Here is a 21,350-nt window from a genome sequence, read left to right as displayed (position 1 = left end):
TTACTCGCGTCTGTACTCTGTATCGGTTCAACGACTCGCGAGGTAACGTTTTGCATAATCGCGCGATTGTTTCTCAGGGCAACGACGAGTCGTGCCTGGCGATCCTGAACAATTTCTACAACGACGGCATCAAGTGGCACGACGTGGCGTGTCACCACGTGAAGCCCTTCGTCTGCGAGGACAGCGACGAGCTGCTCAACTTCGTGCGCTCGCGCAACCCTCAGCTGCGCCTATGAGCCCCCGATGAAGCCTCGCCCTCTAATTTAGATGGCTGACATTGTACAAAACCGAGTGGCTATTGATATTTAAGTTATTTATTAAATTAACATACTTCGACGTTATCTTTTGGGTACCTTTTGCAGATAAAGAGTATTTGTAAGCCCCGACAGTACCCCTAACTCGTTACTAAGCTCGCTATCCAAAGATCAGATCGTTTCGACGTTCGTCGCTGTCGCGCCTTCTGGTCAGTCATCTTGTCTTCTGTACAGAGGTACTTCGCAAAAAAATGTAAAAAGTCTTGTTTTTGCACAAAATAGAATTAGTGTATAAATGTTTAAGATTAAATAAAAAATAATATTATACTTGTTCTTTATTTATTTCCCAAACATTATCATTAAATAAAATCCTATGTATAAAAAGTCAGTCCCGTGTAAAACTACAAATACAAATTGATATAAGTAAATATAATGATTATAACTACAACAAAAGACTTACAGATAAAAAATGGAATAGGTACTGATGGACTAATAACACATTTATTTTTGAATGTATTCCTAATAAACACAAAGCTTAAGTAAAAAATTGGAAAGACAATTTCACCATCCTGTCGAAGTCTTTTTACGTCATAATACTCGCATACAACGTTCCACCAGACCTGTTGTCCGCTGGCTGTTACAATTAAAGAATAAAAAATAGTATGTTAGGTCTGGTATGAGATCTACCGGATATAGTAAAAATAAAAAAGTTTAGGGAATTTTACACTATAGGTGTACTTTAGATGTTTAGTTAGAGGTTTTCCGCGGTCGTATTTTGTACATCGCGTTGTCGCGTTGTTCTATATATGTACATACATATCTATTTTTTGGATTGCGCTTTATCAATAATTTAACCAACAAATGCCAGGAAACGCGCGTACAAAATAAGCCGTGAATATGACCTCTATATACAAAACATTAATTATATTATTTTAACTATACAGCGCGCGGTTGTTTTATGCGGTGCGATCAACGAAATGAAGGAAAATAGACAATGCGTTTACCGCTGTATTTAACGCGTAATACAATGTAGTGGCATTATATTATCTGATGTATAATGGGTGTGCAGCAAACGCCTCGCGTTAAACGCTGCGTTAATCGCATAAAACAACCGCACGCTTTAGGTTCAACTACCAAAATATCAGATATATTAATTCATAGATTTGATATTAGATATTATACAACATGAATTAAGTATTAATAGATTCAAACATAATTACCTAAGATTACTAAACACTAACTCACCTTAACAAACATCCAAACAATACATGTCAAGGCACTACACTCTCCTTTCGTTATATTGAGCCGTTTTGAAACCGGGTACAATTTGAGTTTTGAATAATTCACGGTTAGTTTCACTATAGACTTATATTGACCATATCCCGATATGGACCATGTACTTGGAAAATATAACAGGTAATCACGGTCCATATCCCGGTCAATATAAGTCTAGGGTACAATTTATAAAGAACCGTTAGATTTGTATGTTGAACAGTAGTCAACGTGAATACCATTGGATTCTTCCTCCAAGTCAGTGTAGAATAAAATGACCGAGTAATATGTAACCTAAAATAAAATCTAACGGAACTTTATACTTAAAAGGCTATGTAATATTATTGTGAATGTAAAAACAAGTAAATCGCAATCAAAAACCACAAGCCACAAAACCGTAAGTAAAAAACGAATGTTTTGGTCGTAACGGAAATGACCAGCGCAACGCAACGGTATCTCACAAACGTAACGCCAACGTCACGCTTCATCACTGCTGCTTAAGTTTTTCAGAATAAAACCTTAATTTTTGGGATATTTTATTTTAATTACTTAGGAATTAGTAAAAAATCTTTCTCAGACAAGCCAGACACAATTAAACCTTATGTCAATATCAAAAACTTTTCTGACTATAGGTATTTAGTTCATTGGCAAAAACCTCAAAAATGTCATTACCATCGTGTTCTTAATGCCAAAGGAAAATTGGAACATAAGAAATTAATCACAGCATACATCTTCACAGGGTCAACATGTTATACCTACACAACACAATCTTAACAAAAAACAATAATTTAGTTTAAATTTTTTTTTTCATTAATTGATTAATCTAATCATTAGCAGCCTTATACTCGTAAATATAACGAAACCTAGCAGCAGGCCTTCCAGTTTTATTAACATAACCTGGAAGGGCCTTTTAAAACTGTAATTTAAATTAATAAACACTAGTGATGTACCGACTATTGATTTGGCCGACTAGCCGACTAGCCGACTAATCGGCGCTCCGATGGCCGATTAGTCGGCCGACTAGTCGGCTAGTCGGCCAAATTCATAAATCATTATTTCTCTTTAAAGTTTACATTCAGATGGTCACTGCAACAGCTATGTCTAAGTTAGGATTCATTTGTAAAACAATTTTCTTGTTCCTTTCGTCGTTTTAGCTTTTTGCGCGTAATTTTAATGCATTTTATTTCACATTTTAAGCAATTAAATGACAATTGAACCAAGGAAATGCATATGCTACAAGATATTACGGCATCAAATATTCGAATAAAAAATATTTCCTTCAAATACAAGCTTTATGCATAAATAAGCCAATTGCCATTTGAGCATTTTGAGCAAAATAGACTTTCCTTAAGAGACCCGCGCGCCTCAAATAATAAAAATTACATAGGCACTGTAATAAAACGTTTGTAATTGCAACCAACTACATAATATTGAATGGACTGCGACGACATACATACTTTTTTCATATTTCGGCAATACCCCTTTTTTGCGAGTCACATCACATTGTTTATTTGTAACATTTTATCTTTTATTTAATATTTTACTTCATAAGTTGTTATTTTTGCTGTTTCAATTTTAAGTTGAAGATCTTTTCGTGAAAGCATTTTGTTTTATCTCTTTGTATAAAGTACTGTGTCTTTTTCTTTAACAAACAAATAAATCTATCTATTTACTCCTTACACATGAATTTAATATAATAATATGAATAACAATATTCGTATGCACCCTTAACAGGTATAAAGTATAATTAATTTCATTGAATAAAATGGAAATTTTATCAAATGTATTTGCTGTTTATTTAGTTTATGTCCTGTTTTTCTGTAACTAATAAAAGGCCGACTAATCGGCCATTTTGGCCGACTAGTCGCCGACTAATCGCCTACTACAAACGTGGCCGAATAGTCGGCTTTCCCGACTAGTCGGCGACTAGTCGGTACATCCCTAATAAACACCTTTACGAAAAAAAAGTGTCATTAGGTAAAAATTGTTGTTATCGGTACAGAGGGCCTACCGCGTAAACCGAAATTCGCAAATAGCGGAGATCTTTCTCTATACTCCAATAAAGGCGTAATTAGAATGACAGAAAAAGATGCCCGCAATTTGCGAACTTCGATTTTCGCGGTTATAACCCTGGTGCCGAAAAGACGAACACAAGTCAGTTTGTACCCTTACCGTGAGTTTCTCGCGGTTTTATTCGGTACGGCTTGAACCAATGGGTAATGTAGAATTAGTGATTTGGATAACTCGTCAGCATACGTCGCACTACAGCGGGCATTTTGCGGGCAAGTCATTCGGTAAGGTTCACAAATCAATTTTCGAGTTGTCAGTATAAAGTATTTGTACTTAGTGCGACGTATGCTCGTCAGGAATCTATCTACCTCCGATTACCGATCTGTTAAATAAATATTGTATTACCCAGATCCGTCTGTTAATTACATATATGTGTATCATAATTTTAAAAACATGAAATGGAAAAATCTAGTCTCAGTTGGTAAGAAATAATTATTAATTATGGAAGAGGTGTAAAGTCTAAGAAATAAACGTGCGCTCGAGTATGCCAGCCGACCTATGTGGCTACCACCAGTTTGGCACTGACATAAACGCTATCGAGAACGTAACTTACTTTCTATGCATCTCGCTCGTACTCGCATATTAGTGCGAGCGACATGTATAGAAAGTAAATTACGTAGACGTTATGTTATAGCGTTTATGCCAGTTTTGACACTGTCAGTGACTCATGGTACGGGTCATGGAGACTATATAAAGGAGCCAAATCTCTATGTATGAAAAATGTTCATCAAAAAACAGTAATTAGGCGGCGCCACCATACACCGAAATACTACCAAAAACAACCTACGTAATTTGGTCGGGTTATTTGTTGCCTTAATATGGCTTATGTCCCAGAGCCTAACTAGCGCCACCGGAGAGATTAGGAACTATTATTTAAAGTTGAAAGCGGTGACTTTTGCAACATTTCTGCCATAAGATATGTGCATCCTTTCTATACCATCCATAGTACGGGTTCTAGATGGCATTATACATCGCCATTATGCTTTGTGATAACCAGGGACCGGACAACCCTTTCCGCGATAAAACCCTTTCAATGGGCGACACTTAAACACGGCTAACACATTGAAAGACTTTCCCTTTTGAGCTGCAAGCCCATTCATACCCTTACCTTTGACTAACCCTTACCGAAAAGCTTACCAAAAATAAGGCTAGCTCTTAATAAGGGTTACCCTTATCTTTAAGCGCTTTTTATAAAGGTTTCCCTTTGCGCGAAAGAGGCAGGATTAGTATATATCTACGGTAGTGTATGAAAAGGAAAGAAAATACTTGCCTAGTCAAAGAACGCCGCCGTCGCCGCCGACGATCGCTCGGATTCGAAGTAATGTGTGCTTTATGAACAAGGTAGACGACTTAAATTAGCACGCTTATATGCTAAAAGGGAAGCCCTTTATAAGGCTAATCCTTATAAGCAATATGCAAGGTGTTGGTGAGCGGATGATAAGGGTTTTGTAAGGGTATTTGGGCTACCGATTACTCAAATGTGGTAGCTTTATATAAGGGTTTTTAAAACCAAAACAAAGGGTTTCGTCTGGCAAAGGGTATGGTGAGTTAAGCCTTATGCAATACCCTTATAAAACCCCGATAAGGGATAGCGGGCCGGTCCCTGGTGATAACTGAATTGTCAAACGTCATTGGGCCGTACAGCGACATCAATTTCAGCGGTCAAATTCGAGGCACATTTTTTTCTTAGACTATTCCTCTAATTTTAATAAGGCCTCGTTTTCTCTCCGGGTTGCATATCAAATGGCAGTCGCTCTCGTAAAAACTAGTACCGACGCCAATTTTTATAAATAGTTCCCCAGCGAACCCAAGGTTCTTATGAGTCTTAGCAAAAAGGCGGGACAACGCTATATTCGTCCGAGACATCGGATTTTTCCATTTTTCGTTTTTTTTTTTAACACGCTGACAGTAAGCGCGGTCAGCGTCGTTAATTCTACAAATACCCCGCCTCTCGACGTACTGACTATCAGCGGACGCATTATACTAACAGTTGGGACGGCAGCTGGAGTCGGCGAGGATGGCGGCCATGAGCGGCTTGTCGCGCAGCGCGGCCGTCAGCTCCGCCTCGTCCCACTGCAGGCGCAGGCGCCGGGTGCGCCCCCAGGGACCCGTGCATCTGGACAAATAATACTACATTACGTTGTGATACAAGTGTGATACGTTGGTCATCACACACGAGTCGATATTGTGCGCGCGAGCGATGTGCGTAGTGACCGATGCACACGCGTTTCATACGACTTTTTCAACACACTTGCGAGGAAAAAAAGGAAACTTTCATATTAATCAAATTTTAATTATTAAAACAGTATGCAGCTTGCATCTGTCATACTGCCTGCCGCTGGCGGGCCGGCCGGGGCAGGCGTTGTTGTAAAATCTACTGGACTAATTTAAGAAGGCTCCGTTTCCATACATATTATTAGCAATCAGTTTACCTTCTTAAATCAGTCGGATTATCATTCATTACCTAACAAGTTCTATAATATAATGATATAGCATGCGTGTTTAATATCTAGGATTATGAGCCTAAAAGCGGTTCAATAACTTGCATGTTACGAGCAAGTGTGTTGGAAATAAGGTTATTAAACGGGGTAAATCTGATAAAAGTCCACGAGGTACGCGGTTATCACGCCGGTGCGGGTTCCTATGACTCTCCGGTGTGCGAGCGAGACAGCGCTTTGCACGCATCCGACGTGAAATAAATGGGGCACTGAGGGCAGCTCCCGGATCCCGTGATGCTCCGCGAAAATAGTCTTAGCAGACCTTCCCTATTCCATTCAATTTCTATCCAAGATCAAAAGCTTCTAAATGTTCTGCCGCCAGAGTGCAGCACTAGTGCACATACTAAACCATAGAATAACTTATACATACTAAACAGTTTTTTGGCAAGTTTTCACTATAACATTGATGCATCAAGTAGGTTTGTTTACAGGTGGCCTACCGCGAAACGTTATCTACCTTTCTATCGATCGAATAAGCAAGAGTGATAGAGAGGCAGAAACCGAACTTTCGATTTTCGTGTTTCGCGGTAAGCCCTGTGATTGTGCTAGTGACGCCCTCTGCAGAGTTTTGCGTAATATTCCCTATTGACAGTAATCCAACTCACCGTAGCGCACCGCGCGCTTCGAGTAGAGTACAGGCGCTTGACATCTCGCTCATGTCCAGCGGCGCGATGTTGCGAGCTGCTGCTACTCTGTATACAAAAACACCCATATTAATTTAAATCATTAAAAGTTAAAAGAATTTTTTGGCAGAAGCTGATAACCTCTTTTTTAGGGTTCCGTACCCAAAGGGTAAAAACGGGACCCTATTACTAAGACTCCGCTGTCAGTCTGTCTGTCTGTCTGTCACCAGGCTGTATCTCATGAACCGTGATAGCTAGACAGTTGAAATTTTCACAGATGATGTATTTCTGTTGCCGCTATAACAACAAATACTAAAAACAGAATAATATAAATATTTAAATGGGGCTCCCATACAACAAACGTGATTTTTTTGCTGTTTTTTTCAGTAATAGAACGGAACCCTTCGTGCGCGAGTCCGACTCGCACTTGGCCGGTTTTTTTTATTACTAATGGAAACAATGTAACGACACCTAATGCGATCAAATTCATCGAGCCAATTGGGCTGCAAAAGTGCCGAAGTAATAAACCCCTGTATATATTAAATTTTTCAGATAAAACAGAACGCTTTTCTCTATCAGTATGACATACAATGCAATGAGGCACTAAGCAAGGCCGATTGAAAGTGAAATATTTTCAATATTAGAGTGAATCGTGTATGTTTCGATATGTAACCAAACGTGTGCCTCACAAGGTCGGTTGATGGTCAATAGCCTGCTATCACTTCATCTAGTCATCATCAGTTCATTTACGAGTATGGAGTATGAGCGATGGTAACCTAGCGGGATGAAAGTATTGGTTGGAGCGTTAAAAGCTCATCACAGACAGAGTGATAAGATAATAATCTTTTACGTACTATTTGATAGAGTCCAGACACGAAGTTGTAATATATATTTTGGTATCTTACGATATCTTATCGCATATCAGATGGCTTAAGATGCCTTGCGATATATCGCTCGGTATATTTCGTCTCTCACTATGTAGGGGCTAGACAGAGAGCGATATATATTTTGGTATAGTTGGCATGTGTGGTGCTTAGCGATACTCTTAAGATATGTGTCGGTATCTGCCGATATGTTATCGCTCCGTCTGTGACGAGCTTAAGGTGTGAAGCTTCCTAACTTATATACGAAATTCAGTTAACTGTTATACATTGCTTAAGGGCCTGTTTCACAATGTCCAAGTAAAGTATTTGATAGCTAATTAAAACTACCTTCAGTTGTAAAGGTATTTATCTACCAGTTAAGTTTATTTGAAGATTGTGAAACGCCAAAGATGACTTTTTTTGTCAGATAAGTGGCAAGTAGCTTATTCAGGACTTTACTTGGACATTGTGAAACAGGCCCTAAGTCTCTTTTCGGTGAAAGATATCATCGAGAGGAAACCGGACTACAATTTCCAGTTTCCCCTCCAGCTACTACTAAGGTCATCAATCCCTTCCGTAAAAAGTAGTGCCTGTGCCAATTCTTCAGAGTAGTTTTCGAATGAATAGGCTCCCTTAGTGAGCCGTAGCGATAAGTCAGGACAACGACAGGACAAATGATAAATAATGAGTCAATAAAAGAGTGTACTCACTTTTTATAAGCATCGTGTAATTTCCCCATAACGATGTCCTTATTTTTTCCCTTGAGCATAAGCATAAGACTGCAAAGTATCAACTTCTGTTGCATCGGGAAACCTTCATCAACATCAGACTCGATTTTCTTGGAGCCTCCGTACACGTCGTTCAGTACTTCCAGGACTTGCTTGAGCTCCACTGTGACCGTGCAGTCTTTCATCATGGTGTCCACGGATTGGTTCTCGGCGAATTTACTGCGTTTAGCTAGCTCGATCACTCTACGGCCTATGTCTAGGGCTCTTCGCATGTCACCAGAGACGGCGGCGATTTTGGCTAAAAGAAGGAAAGTAAAAAGAGTTTAATGGCTAAATATGAATATAACTATGAAAATGTGTTAATAAAATACTCTTAGCATGATATTATTATTATTTTTTTCAAAAAAACACTTATTTTATTTATTTTATTTTATTTACTAGGAAAACTTACAACTAAAGTAACACGTTAGGTAATAACATAGAAGCAGTGAGCCAATTACAAGTTTCCACAGATAGAAACTGCGTAAAGTGTATGGAGTGCGAAATTACAACTAATAATACTTACTAAGTTATAAATATACTTTACTTATCTTACTAGACAGGGAAAATTGGTTTAAACAGTTAACAAGAAGAACAAAAGAGAGAAAAAAAGCAGGATAGAGATACAGTGTTGAGTTAACACTTTTCCCACTGTTAACACTTAACAGTGGGAAAAGTCCTGAGTCATTAGCTTACGTATCGAACTAAATCTATCGCAGAACAGATCGATGAGATCATAATGTTTGCAAAGCTGATTGAAAAACCTACCAGCTCTTAGAAGGAAGGAGTTTTTCCTGTAATTAGTATGAACGGAGGGAATATGGAAGGTTTTTTGGTGCGAGAGGATATGCGTGGGGGGACTGCGAAATTCAAGTTGGCTAGTAGATCAGGACAGTCTACATGGTTCTGAGCAATTTTATATATATATTACGTCGGATATATTACGCCGGATGTAGAGAGGTAGCAGATGAAGTTTTGCACAATGCTGTTTATAACTTTGTTTTGGAATTTTGAATTTAAATCTCAGAGAACGAATAAACTTTTTTTGAACTCTTTCTATTTTAGAAATATAGGTGTCATAACAAGGGTTCCAAACCTGAGAGGCGTATTCGAGATGGCTTCTTATAAATGCGCAATAGACAATTTTAATTGATTTTAACTTATTAAAGTTCTTGTACGATCTTGTGATAAAACCAGGGACCGGCCCGCTATCCCTTATCGGGGTTTTATAGGGGTATTGCATAAGGCTTAACTCACCATAACCTTTGCCAGACGAAACCCTTTGTTTTGCTTTTAAAAACCCTTATATAAAGCTACCACATTTGAGTAATCGGTAGCCCAAATACCCTTACAAAACCCTTATCATCCGCTCACCAACACCTTGCATATTGCTTATAAGGGTTAGCCTTATAAAGGGCTTCCCTTTTAGCATATAAGCGTGCTAATTTAAATCGTCTACCTTGTTCATAAAGCACACATTACTTCGAATCCGAGCGATCGTCGGCGGCAACGGCGGCGTTCTTTGACTAGGCATGTATTTTCTTTCCTTTTCATACACTAGCGTAGATATATACTAATCCTGTCTCTTTTACGCAAAGGGAAACCTTTATAAAAAGCGCTTAAAGATAAGGGTAACCCTTATTAAGAGCTAGCCTTATTGTTGGTTAGCTTTTCGGTAAGGGTTAGTCAAAGGTAAGGGTATGAATGGGCTTGCAGTTCAAAAGGGAAAGTCTTTCAATGTGTTAGCCGTGTTTAAGTGTCGCCCATTGAAGGGGTTTTATAGCGGAAAGGGTTGTCCGGTCCCTGGATAAAACCAAGTGCCTTAAAAGCTTTATTGACTATTGAATCCACGTGTCGATCAAAAATCAACTTATTGTCCATTAAGTCACCCAAGTCTCAGTATAATCCCAAAACCTCCCTGGCAACAGGAATGTTTAGCCACCCTGTATAATATGACCTTCGCACTTTCGCAGTTCGCACCTATGATCATCTCACATATTACGAGACAAAACCAAAATAAAAAAATCGGCCTATTTAGATTAATTAGTTAAAAATAGACAAATGCATCTATTAGTAAAGGATAAAGAACGAATTTTTCCAAAATATTGAATTAAGATATATACCTGCCAACATTTGTAAGGCGATAGGCGAAAACACGTTGGTTTTGTCAGCCTCGCCCAATATCTTGGTGAATATGTTGATGATCTGCTGCTTGGTGTACGGCGCGAAGTGCAGGGTGCGCGGCCGCAGCGAACAACGCGCCTGGAACCATCAAACATATCAGAATATTGTATGGAATAACGTGGTATATATTTTAAATATGTAGTTACTTCATACAAATTTATGGTCTGTCATGAATTAATGACCAATCAAAATAAGCCCATAAAGTTAACAATTAGACCCTCTTCAGTCTGCATAAAAACACGTAATAATAACATAAAAAATACTTGGTAAAGATTTGTAGTCAATCAGTAGCCATATTCTGAACAGGTGAATATGAATGCCGCAACTTGCTTATATGGCCAACCCCGAAACACAAACAGACATCAGCTACGCCTGTTTTATACATTAAGGTTAATGTATGTCGAAGTTTTATATGGATCAACTCTTTTTATGCGATTTCGGGGTTTGCTTCATAGTAAAAGTTGTTATTATGGCCCTGGACATAATATTTGATACTATGGCTAGATATAACGAAATCTCGGCCTTAAGATATCAAAACTTAACCCATTACTAATGTAATACCTGCAACCGCGGAAGAGCGCGCTCGGTCAAGTCCAGAGCATTGGCCACGCCGACTAACACCAGACGAGACCCAGCCAACGCCGGCCACTCAAAAATCGTATACAGCACTGACTGCCGCTTGCTATCTAGCTGGTCGATCTCGTCCAACACCAGTAAGCTAGAAAAACATACAAGTTGAACAAATAGAATTATAAACTGAAATAGATGTCATATACAACACAAAGTGACCACGCCCACTAGTGGCCGAGGCCAGAATCGAACCGGCGCCTTCAGCTTACGCGGCTAAGCGCCACTTGCACCATCCCACTAACCCAGGGTTAACCCATTAAATCTGGAATTACCATGGTTATAGTCTTCATATTTTCAAATGGCTTTTTCGTCTAAGACGGTAATCTGTTAAACAAAAGCCATTGTCTCTTTTGTCTGAGCGGTCGGCCATTGTGTGCCATTGTGTGAGCGCCGCACGCGCCGTGGCACCCGCCAACATACAATGGCACGCAAAGGCCGACAGCTCGCACAAAAGAGACAATGGCTTTTGTTTAACAGATTACCGTCTTAGACGAAAAAGTCATTTGAGAAGATGAAGACTATACCAGTACAATTAGACACTGGGTTAACAGTTTAACATTTTAACCCCGGGTTAGTGGGATGGTGCAAGTGGCCCTAACGCGATTACCTCTAGGCTAATAGGATAATTTAACTATTGAAATAAGTTGACGTCATCAGCGTTCCTAAATAGAAAAAAAAATTCATACATTTAGTGATTACAAGTTTTTTCAATTACAGTAATTCTCGGCCTGAAACGGTTAGACTTTAATGTTTCGTTCTTACTAAAGGGGTTAGGCAAGCGTGCATGAACTATAGAGGGCAGCAGGAGCTGTCAGATTTTTGGCGCGCGGCGTAAATGTGAAGTTTATGCTTCCGATCATCGATGTAGCCACAGACCTGTAATTTTTATGCTTTCCAGTTCTGTGGATGTAGCCCACAAGATGGCAGAACCCTCGAACCTATTATGCGCATGAAAACGTACGAGAAAGGTAGCACTTGTTTTAGCAATGTAAATGTTTATGTTTCCGATTCAAGCCACAAGATGGCAGAGGCAGACCCTCCAACGCGCACGATGCCTAGTAGCACAGAATAAGTAATAGTATTATCATACTAGTAGTTCATTCATGTTTGGCCTTTTTTAATAAACGAATGCATTAGCAACAGATAAGGACAAAAGAAATATAACTATTCACTATTTAAGGATTGTATGACGTGTATTGAATAATTTGAATAGCACCATTCGTGTAACATTTATAACTTAAGTAGAGCAAATAATTGCTTATGTGATGGAAATGGTTACTGTATTGCAAATTACAGATTTAATATTTGACTTCTATTACACTATCAGCATTTAAATGAGGTTAGTAATAATATTAAGTAGAAGTAATTTAATTAATGATTCAGACAAGCTGTAACGAAAAAAGGACTGAAGTCATTTCAACTTATCTTACCACTAATTCTAAAGGTTCAATTCAAAGGTACATATTAGCAACATTTTACATTATATTACTTACATCATCTTGTGTTTTTTATTCAAATATTTGTCTATGGCAGCCAAGCATGCCTTCTCTGTGGAACCTGAAGTAGGCAGCTGCAACTCTTTGCAAATTCTGCTGTATATGCTCGTGGCGGACTTCATCATAGTGCAGTTTACATACACTTGTTTAAAGCCTTCTTTGATCTGTAAACAAATTTAAGCTAAAAGTTAAAATACAATGAACAAAATACAAATTTAATTTTTGAATTTCGGTGGAGATCCGGCATTTTGCGATTACGACGGACACAGGCATGTCTTGGTAGCTCAGTTGGTAGAGCGGCGCTTGTATTCCAAAGTCAGAACTTCGGGTCCCGCCTGAGGCGGAGATTTCACGATTGTTTCTCATTTGAAATATAACGAATTGTTGAATAATAAGGGTAACATTCGGACAAATATTGTTTAGCCCTAAATTTATTGGCAAAAGAGATGTTCTAATCAGCATTAAATATTCTCAGCTTAGACTTGTAAACATGTAGCTTCATAAATTGAGTCACGGAGATTAGCAAAGCTCAGGCTTTCCCATAAAGTGGGTGGGCTACTAGCGTTATTGGCAAGGTCCGAAGTCGGTGGAGAGAGAAGTGACGCTTGTCACAAACACACGTAATCTTATGGAATGTCGCACATTAATGCTAGCGGCAGCCGTTGGAACTAATTTTACTCCATAACATTTAACGTAGAAAAGCCCACAACGCCAGTCACGCGCCTAGCGAATAGACTCAATTACTCACATCTCGCATATAGTTACAGTCCTAATTACCATTTTGATTGACAGATATTGTATAGTGAAGTATACCTTTTGCGAATTCAGTAAGCATGACAAGGTTGCCGTTTTGCCTGTGCCGGGTTGCCCAGAGACATATAAAGAAGCAGATTCCTCTTTGTCAAGGCTCTCTAAAAGGACGTTGTGCAACCATTCAAATTCTTCTTCTCGACTAGGAAGCGGTCCTGAAGTAACAGCATTTCGATTTCTGAAAAATTACAAAAAATATAAAAGATGTCATAAACAATTTATTCCGCATTTTCTTGTTAATCATCATTATCTGCTGGCCCTTGCCGATGTTAGCCATGGGGACTGATTAAAACGGACTATAAAATGTTTTGTATGTAACCCAGCTCTTACAGATTTCCCGTACATCATAATTATACTATGCTTTTATTGTCTTACAAACCTCTCGTCAAAGGATTCTTCACATTCATCTTTAGACTTGTCGATTGAAACAGACTTCAAGGTTTTTCTGGATATTTTGGGAGCAGAGCAAGACTCTGAAACAATTAATCTTAATTACTATAAGATCTAAGTAGACTTATCAATCACAGCACAAATGTATTTTACTTAAGTTTAAGTAATAAGTACTCAATTCTGAGTCATTTTCCCCAGACAATAAAGTCCTATATCATTTGGCGATTACCAAACATTATTCTTCGTCGTGTTGAAAGTTTCATATCAGGGATGTTGCGAATATTCGCATCCGCATCCGCAACCGCGGAACTTCCGCATTATTTTCAACATCCGCATCCGCATAAAATCGATGCGGAGCTTAATGCGGATGCGGATGTGGAACAGGTAGGTACAGGAGCGTCTTAGCGGCGGCATAAGTGCTAGGTAATTTCATCATTAGCCAATAGGAATCTCGTTTCGTTTTTGTGATTCGTCGATCGAGCACTTTAGCCTATGACGGACAGCGACAAGAAGTGAAAAGTTTGTTTTATTTAGGCTTTAGTATAGTAATACGATAGTGGGACACCTATATTCTTGTTCAAATACTAAGCTTCTTTTTTTTTAATAAAAATGACTAAAGTGTAATATTTGACGTTTTTTATATGCCTAATCTCGACATCCGCGTCCGCGGATGTGAGCCTAAAAATCCGCGTCCGTATCCTCATCCGCGGATGTCAAAAAATCGGCATCCGCAACATCCCTTTTTCATATGTAAGGTTAACACAGAATATGTAAATAAAATAAAACTACAATGTGATACTTGCACACCTGCACCTGCAATATGACTTTTGGCATGTCGTCTGATCATTACATGAACATATGTAAAAAAAAAGCTCGCTACAAAGCCGTTTTTGCGTACAAAATAAACGTTTTGTACACCAAGATCAGAATGGAAAAAACCGGACAAGTGCGACAGTGCGAGTCGGACTCTCCCACCGAGGGTTCCGTACTTTTTAGTATTTGTTGTTGTAGCGGCAACAGAAATACATCTGTGAAAATTTCAACTGTCTAGCTATCACGGTTCATGAGATACAGCCTGGTGACAGACAGACGGACAGCGGAGTCTTAGTAATAGGGTCCCGTTTTTACCCTTTGGGTACGGAACCCTAAAGTGCTATGAAAAGTGGTTTCAACATATGCAAAAAGGGAATCATTCATCTTGGTGAACAAATATAAAGATAATAAAACCATTTATAACTATAGATGTTTGTTATTTTCCCCAGAAAATAAAGTCCTATATAATTTGGCGATTACCAAACATTATTCGCCGTGTTGAAAGGTATATGTAAGTGTTTGCAATGTGATACTTGCACACCTGCTATATGAATTTTAGCGTATCATCTGGCCTGTTGCTGTCCTAATTTGAATAAAATAATATAAATAGACAGTAAAATCTTACCATTGTCAAAGATATTTTTGAGATTTAAATCACGGCCTTCTGGTAACTTCATTTTGTTAAGAATATTATCATTTTCATTACATTCTTTGTTTCTCTTATTCATGTATGTCCTCTTGCGGGATTTAAAGGGGATAGCAGTTTGAGCAACCGACATCTGAAATGTAAAACCTAATTGAACACCAACAGAAGTTTACAAATTTATTCAATAAACTCATATATTTATTTAAACAAAATATATACCTTTTAGATCTCCAATATAAACCCTACAGGACAGGTATTATAAAAAAAAATTATTGCCACCATTTATTACAAATTACAATTCCCATCTTAAGGTCAAGATTTCTTAATCACAAGAATACAGTTTGTAAAGTATGTAAAGTGAATACATAGGTTATGTATAACAACCTAATATGTAAAAGATAAACTCAGCATTAAATTGAAGGCATATTTACAAAAACAACAACTACACTAGACATGAATTTACAGGAAACGAAAAAAACTAAATGTCTTCTTATATATTAGTTATTGGATATAATCATTGTATAGGTGATTTTAGTAAGTGGCCAATAGTTCCGAAATATACGATTACACATTTCAAAGACCAGTATTTTTGGAAAAAAATTGAAAAATAAAAATAAGTTCCGTCACTCATGCCCCGATGACCTTCGATTTGAATCCCTTAGTTTTCTAATGTTTTTTGTAGCTTATCATATTAACAGCAACGGATTTTAGCAATATAGTATCCCATCTTTACTTCAAAGTTCATTGTTTTCGAAATATTTGGCATCAAAGTTGAACAATTTTAGGCCAAAAAACTGGTTTTCTGGCCATAACTTTTGTGTTAATTAGTTTAAAATTTAAACCTTAGACAAATTTTTAGAGACATCTAAGACGAATCCAAATATGTAGATTTCGTATAAGTAAGATCTTTCACAGCAATCGAGATACGAAAAGTGTTTTTTTTAGACAATGTTTAAAACAATCATAAATAAATAAGTATTAATTTTTTTCACAATCCGGTAGACAAAAATGGAGATAAAAGATTGAAGAACCGATAGCCGCTTGTCTTATATGCTATATGTAGTGCAAAAGTAGGAGATAAAATTCAAAACTTGTCAAAAATCTATGAAAACCTCAGGTAGCCCCTTAAGCTGTTTTTGTAAAATTTTGTTAGTTATGTTATGTTCTTTTTGTAAAAAAATAAAACAAGTTTCTATAGAAATTATGTTTTGTATTCTATCAGAGAGGTACAGATTTATCTTACTTAACTAGTGGTTTGTAAAATAGGTATATTTTTGGGGACTGATTTTGGACATTTGGGTTAATTTTTGGACACTATCTTTTGCTCTACGTGTAGATCCTGCTTAGACGAATGCTATGATACCAAAAACTCAAATCCGCAAAAAATGTTAGTTATGTTGTTTTTGTTAACATGCCTTCAATTGTATGCCATATGAAACCCAAGCATAGTAAACATGCAAGTTTATTAGCCTTACCACGACTGCCTTAGAAGTGTCATACTGACATATTCACTAACGTCTGCGTAACTTACTTTCTATACATCTCGCTTGCACTATTATGCGAGTACGAGCGCGATGCATAGAAAGTAAATAACGCACGCGCTAGCGAATATATCAGTGTCAAACTGGTGGTAGACGTACAGGTAAATAAAATTAGGTATTTCGAATTCATGATTGACGTTTGATTTTAATGTATCTGGTTTTATAACTAAAACTAAATATTATGCTCGTAATATAGACTTTTAACTATACAGATAAGATTCAAAATGAAACGTTGAGAAACAATCTGTCATCACAAACCTTATGTAAAGTATATAGAACTATTCTAAGAAACCGGCCAAATGCGAGTCGGACTCGCGCACGAAGGGTTCCGTACCATTACGTAAAAAACGGCAAAAAAATCACGTTTGTTGTATGGCAGCCGCACTTAAAAATTTATTTTATTGTTTTTAGTATTTGTTGTTATAGCGGCAACAGAAATACATCTGTGAAATTTCAACTGTGACAGACAGACGGAGAGCGGAGTGTTAGTAATAGGGTCCCGTTTTTACCCTTTGGGTACGGAACCCTAAAAAAAGTAAATTGCATGGTCATCCAATATAAATGATGGTATTTTCTTATTATTAAATCATACATATATAGGTACTATTTAATTCATGATTTTAGATACAACAGTAAAGCGTTGGATTCATTTGACAAAAGTATGTGTTATTTGAAACAAAATTTGATATAAAAATATGGATCTTCTATTATTCAAGTATGTTTATGAATCTTTGTAATACATTAATTATATGTCTACTCCCAGCATCAAAATAAGTTTACAAATGAATTAAACACCCTTTTACAACTGTTCCTACCTACATAATATAAAATTACAGTTATTTTTAAGAATATCTCATTTACACAACTTATTTATGTTAATACAGTTAAGATGAAACTAAAAAATAAAAATGTAAAATATAACTCAAAAAACAGGAAATATTATATTATTAACTATTTAATGTATATTATGTTTTCATTATAATACATACAATATGAATTAACAATTATTTATCTTACATTGAAATTTCATTGTTTATCTTTGTTATTAAAATCATGTTGAGTCTGATGTACGGCATTTGCCATACTTTTGAATAGATTAGCTTTGTACCAATTCATTTCCATCTGATGCCTTAAATGTGCCATTGGATGCTGTGCAATCAGTTGCTGAGATGTCATATAATCTGGTGGAAGATTCATACCAGAGTTGGACTTAATAGAAGGGGTTATGGGCTGGCGAATCCCAGACAGTTTTAGACCTGATGATAATGGTTTCATTGGCTTAGGACCTGGTTTAGAAGGCCCTGGGAATGCCTTCGGAGATTCATTCTTTAAAGTGTTAAGGTTGGGAAGTTGTGTGCTCGATATTTGATTAGATTGGTTAATACTCTGTTCTGATGAACTACTACTTGCCTGCTTTTCTTCAGCAATTACTAACTTAGGAGAAGAACTAGGAGATCGTGTTTGAGATCTTGGAGAAGGGTGTGTCGGAGTTGGAGAATTATGTGACTGGGTATAGCTAGGAGACATTATAGAATTGCCAGTGTTTGCTTGATTCATTTGAAAAGGTTTGTTACCCATGTCATGCCGAACAGAAGTCTGGGACCCACTGGGACTACCTTTCTCATGCTTAACTTGGTTCATACTCGAAGAAGGTATTCTCAAAGGACTTGCACCCGTATTTGCAGGTCTATTAGAAATAGGTGAATAGACATTCCCTTGATTCACATTTGCAGGCAAACCCTTTCCAGGAGGGTTTTGTTTTGTTGCTGCCAAATTCGCAATTGACTGCATTTTTTCTAAAAGTCGTGATTGGTTAGGATGCTGTCCTATTTGACTTTGCATATTATGGGGAGTTGTTAAGTCTAGAGCAGCACTAGGCTTAGTTTCTGGAGTCATAGTTACACTACTGGGAGACTTATTGTTTGGATTATTCAGTTTATTTATGGTATTGAATGTTTTTGGAGTAGCTGGAACAAGTTTGGGCACCTGAGCTTTATTTTTTGGGAGTTTAGTTTTTTTATCTGATACTAAAGTTTGTAATTGCTTCTCAAATGTTTGCTGGAAAGTAATAGGTGAAGCAAAGTTACCACTTTGCTTTCCTAATTTAGTGTCAGCTATAGGTTTTAAATTAGGTATTGGCCCTTTAGCGGATGACTCAGAAGATTTGCCTGGAGGCTTTGGTGATGCTGTTGAACTTTCAGGTTTTGCTTGTGGACTTTGCTTGGTATCAGTATTACCTTCAGCTTTCATCTGTTGTTTTTTAGGATTACTATCTGGCAACTTTAATATTTCAATGTAGTTGTGAACAGGCGGACTAGGCACTTTATGAGCTGTGCTACTATTCGCGGAAACTAAATTTTTATTAGTGATATTCTTTTTCGGATCACTTGTGGTTGGCTCACCAGGACTACGTGGATCTAATTTCTGGTCTGTTAAAGTAATTGAGAGTGATGAAGGGATGTTAATTTTACATGAATCTAACAACAAAGATTTCAGCGGGTCACCTGAGGTTTGGACTGTATTATGAGCGGCACTGAGTGATGATTTCACCTGGGACAATATCTTACTTCTATCTATTGTGGGATCACTATTGTTGGCTAACAGATCCATCCTCACTTTATTAATTGGTTGTCCTTTATTTTGGGTTGCCTGTGTTGTTGGCATGGTAGGTTTTAAATCAGGCATTCTTTTTGGAGGTGGCTTTGGAACTTCTGCGGGCTTTGGGAGAGAAAATTGCTGTGTATCCATTTTGGGTACTTGAAGCTTAAGAGGAGAAACTGTTTTAGGTTGAGAAGCATGCCGTACTGATGCCACTGGCTCATTTGTTGCTTTTCGTTTTGGAGAAGAAACATTACTTGTACTAGGAATTGTTCTTTTTAATCCAGTACTCTCGGGAGTTGGTTTTGAACCCACAGCAGGCATCTTTTGCTCCTTTGTTGGTGAAGATGATGATGATGATGTGTTTTTGTCAGGCTGAGGGCTGAGTTTGCTGTCAGTATCTTTTGTTTTTGTCAAATTATCAAATGCACTCCCAGACTTGTTGTGAAGTTCTGAAGCTCCAGTGGATGAAGCAGAAGTAGAGTTGGCAGGTTTAGTCAGACCTTGGGGTATTTTAGTTTTTTCTAACTCAATTTTGAGTCTTTTAACTTCTGGTGCTTTTGGTGGTGTCTGTGGTTTCCTCTTTAAAGTATCATCATCCTTTGGTGCTTCTTGACTTTTAACTGTATTATTATTAGATGAAGATGACGTTTCCTGCGCATTACCTTTTACAGGAGATGATTTAACTGACTGGCTATTACTTTTGGCTGTTAATTCAAAAGAGTTCAAAAACTGCGACTTTTCTACTTCATCATCATTTTTCTTCGCTGTAGAGTTACTGTTGGCGCCTGACTTATTTTGACTACTGATATCCTTGTTGGACTGATTATTCTTGTCTGTAGTTGAAGAACTATGTGACTTTTTGCCACTGTTATCTTCTGGCATGGGACTGTCAGTACCTGATGATACTTCTGAACCGTGATCATTTAGATTAGGTGCCGGGCTACTAACATTTGTGTCTTCTGTTGGTGTTGGGCTTGATTTACTATCTCGAAAATGAGAACCTTTCCTATTAATGTCAAACAATCTATTTCTGATAGCTACATAATCTATAATCTGGTAGAAAAATCTCATTGGTTCATTCCTCTTCCAATTGTAAATATAAGCAATATCCATCAAAGTGTAGTAGTCTGGCAATGGTACCCTTTTATATAAAATGTCAATAGCAAATTGAGTGCTGTCAATATCGAATTTCATGCTCAAGAATTTCTTCAAATGACTAATATTGACAACTGCAGGACACTGTAGAAACCTCCTCGTGGTACCATTTGGTGGCTGAGGTTCATTGCTATCTGATGATTTGCTTGATATGCTGTCAGTGTCAGTGGCATCTGCATATTCCAAAGAAAATGAGATGACATCTTCTGGGCTGAAAATTATCCTTTCTGTATCTTCACCTCTTTGCTCTGGCGTCGCGGAAGCAGCCGGCCCCGGTCTAGACGAGTAAAACTGTTGTCGCCTTTCCATTTCTTTTTGGAAAAGCCCTGGTACAAGTTTGTACACAATATCTTGAAGAGCTTTGTCTAGTCTGAAATTTGGCTTTGCAACATTTATCTGCACGTCGCAGACCGGGCAGTAACGGCTAATTTGCAAATGCTTGATGATGCAGCTGCGACAAAACGAGTGCAAACATTCTACGATCGTGGTGGCGTCGATGTAGTAACCGCGACATAGCGGACAAGTAATTTGCTCATTCACTTCTCCTAACAAAGTTCTTTGCGGCACAACCGTACTATTGTTCTGTTCAGCCATTTTAACGACCTTTTTATCGAGTAATTTGTTGGAAGTTACCATCTTTACAGATGCATGTCCAGCGTCATTAACACGTATAACACAACTGTTGTTATAGCATCTATACACTATTCACTGTACAATACACTGACTTTCATGTCACA

General features: G+C 37.7%; 2 protein-coding genes across 2 annotated transcripts in view; one reads left to right on the top strand and one right to left on the bottom strand.

The window, feature by feature from the left end:
* LOC134741016 (uncharacterized) overlaps positions 1–581 on the top strand; it is a 20,958-nt gene extending 20,377 nt beyond the window's left edge. Inside the window, exon 5 of the mRNA XM_063673743.1 lies at positions 78–581. Within this exon, the coding sequence (XP_063529813.1) occupies positions 78–236 (159 nt within the window). The 3' untranslated portion in view covers positions 237–581. The remainder of the gene's footprint in view (positions 1–77) is intronic.
* On the bottom strand, positions 344–21,350 carry LOC134740907 (polycomb group protein Psc-like). Its single transcript, XM_063673561.1, has 10 exons — positions 17,887–21,350; positions 15,296–15,449; positions 13,847–13,940; positions 13,471–13,645; positions 12,655–12,821; positions 11,093–11,249; positions 10,471–10,609; positions 8,291–8,606; positions 6,700–6,786; positions 344–5,712 (listed from the first exon to the last, which is right to left on the bottom strand). Exons 1-10 carry the CDS (start codon positions 21,247–21,249, stop codon positions 5,580–5,582), a joined length of 4,785 nt encoding a protein of 1,594 aa, XP_063529631.1. The 5' UTR covers positions 21,250–21,350; the 3' UTR covers positions 344–5,579.

Source organism: Cydia strobilella, chromosome 4 (assembly GCF_947568885.1).
Source record: "Cydia strobilella chromosome 4, ilCydStro3.1, whole genome shotgun sequence".
In the NCBI taxonomy this organism is placed as follows: Eukaryota; Metazoa; Arthropoda; class Insecta; order Lepidoptera; family Tortricidae; genus Cydia; species Cydia strobilella.
The sequence above is the reverse complement of the archived record's forward strand: the minus strand, read 5'-3'. Positions and strand labels throughout refer to the sequence as shown.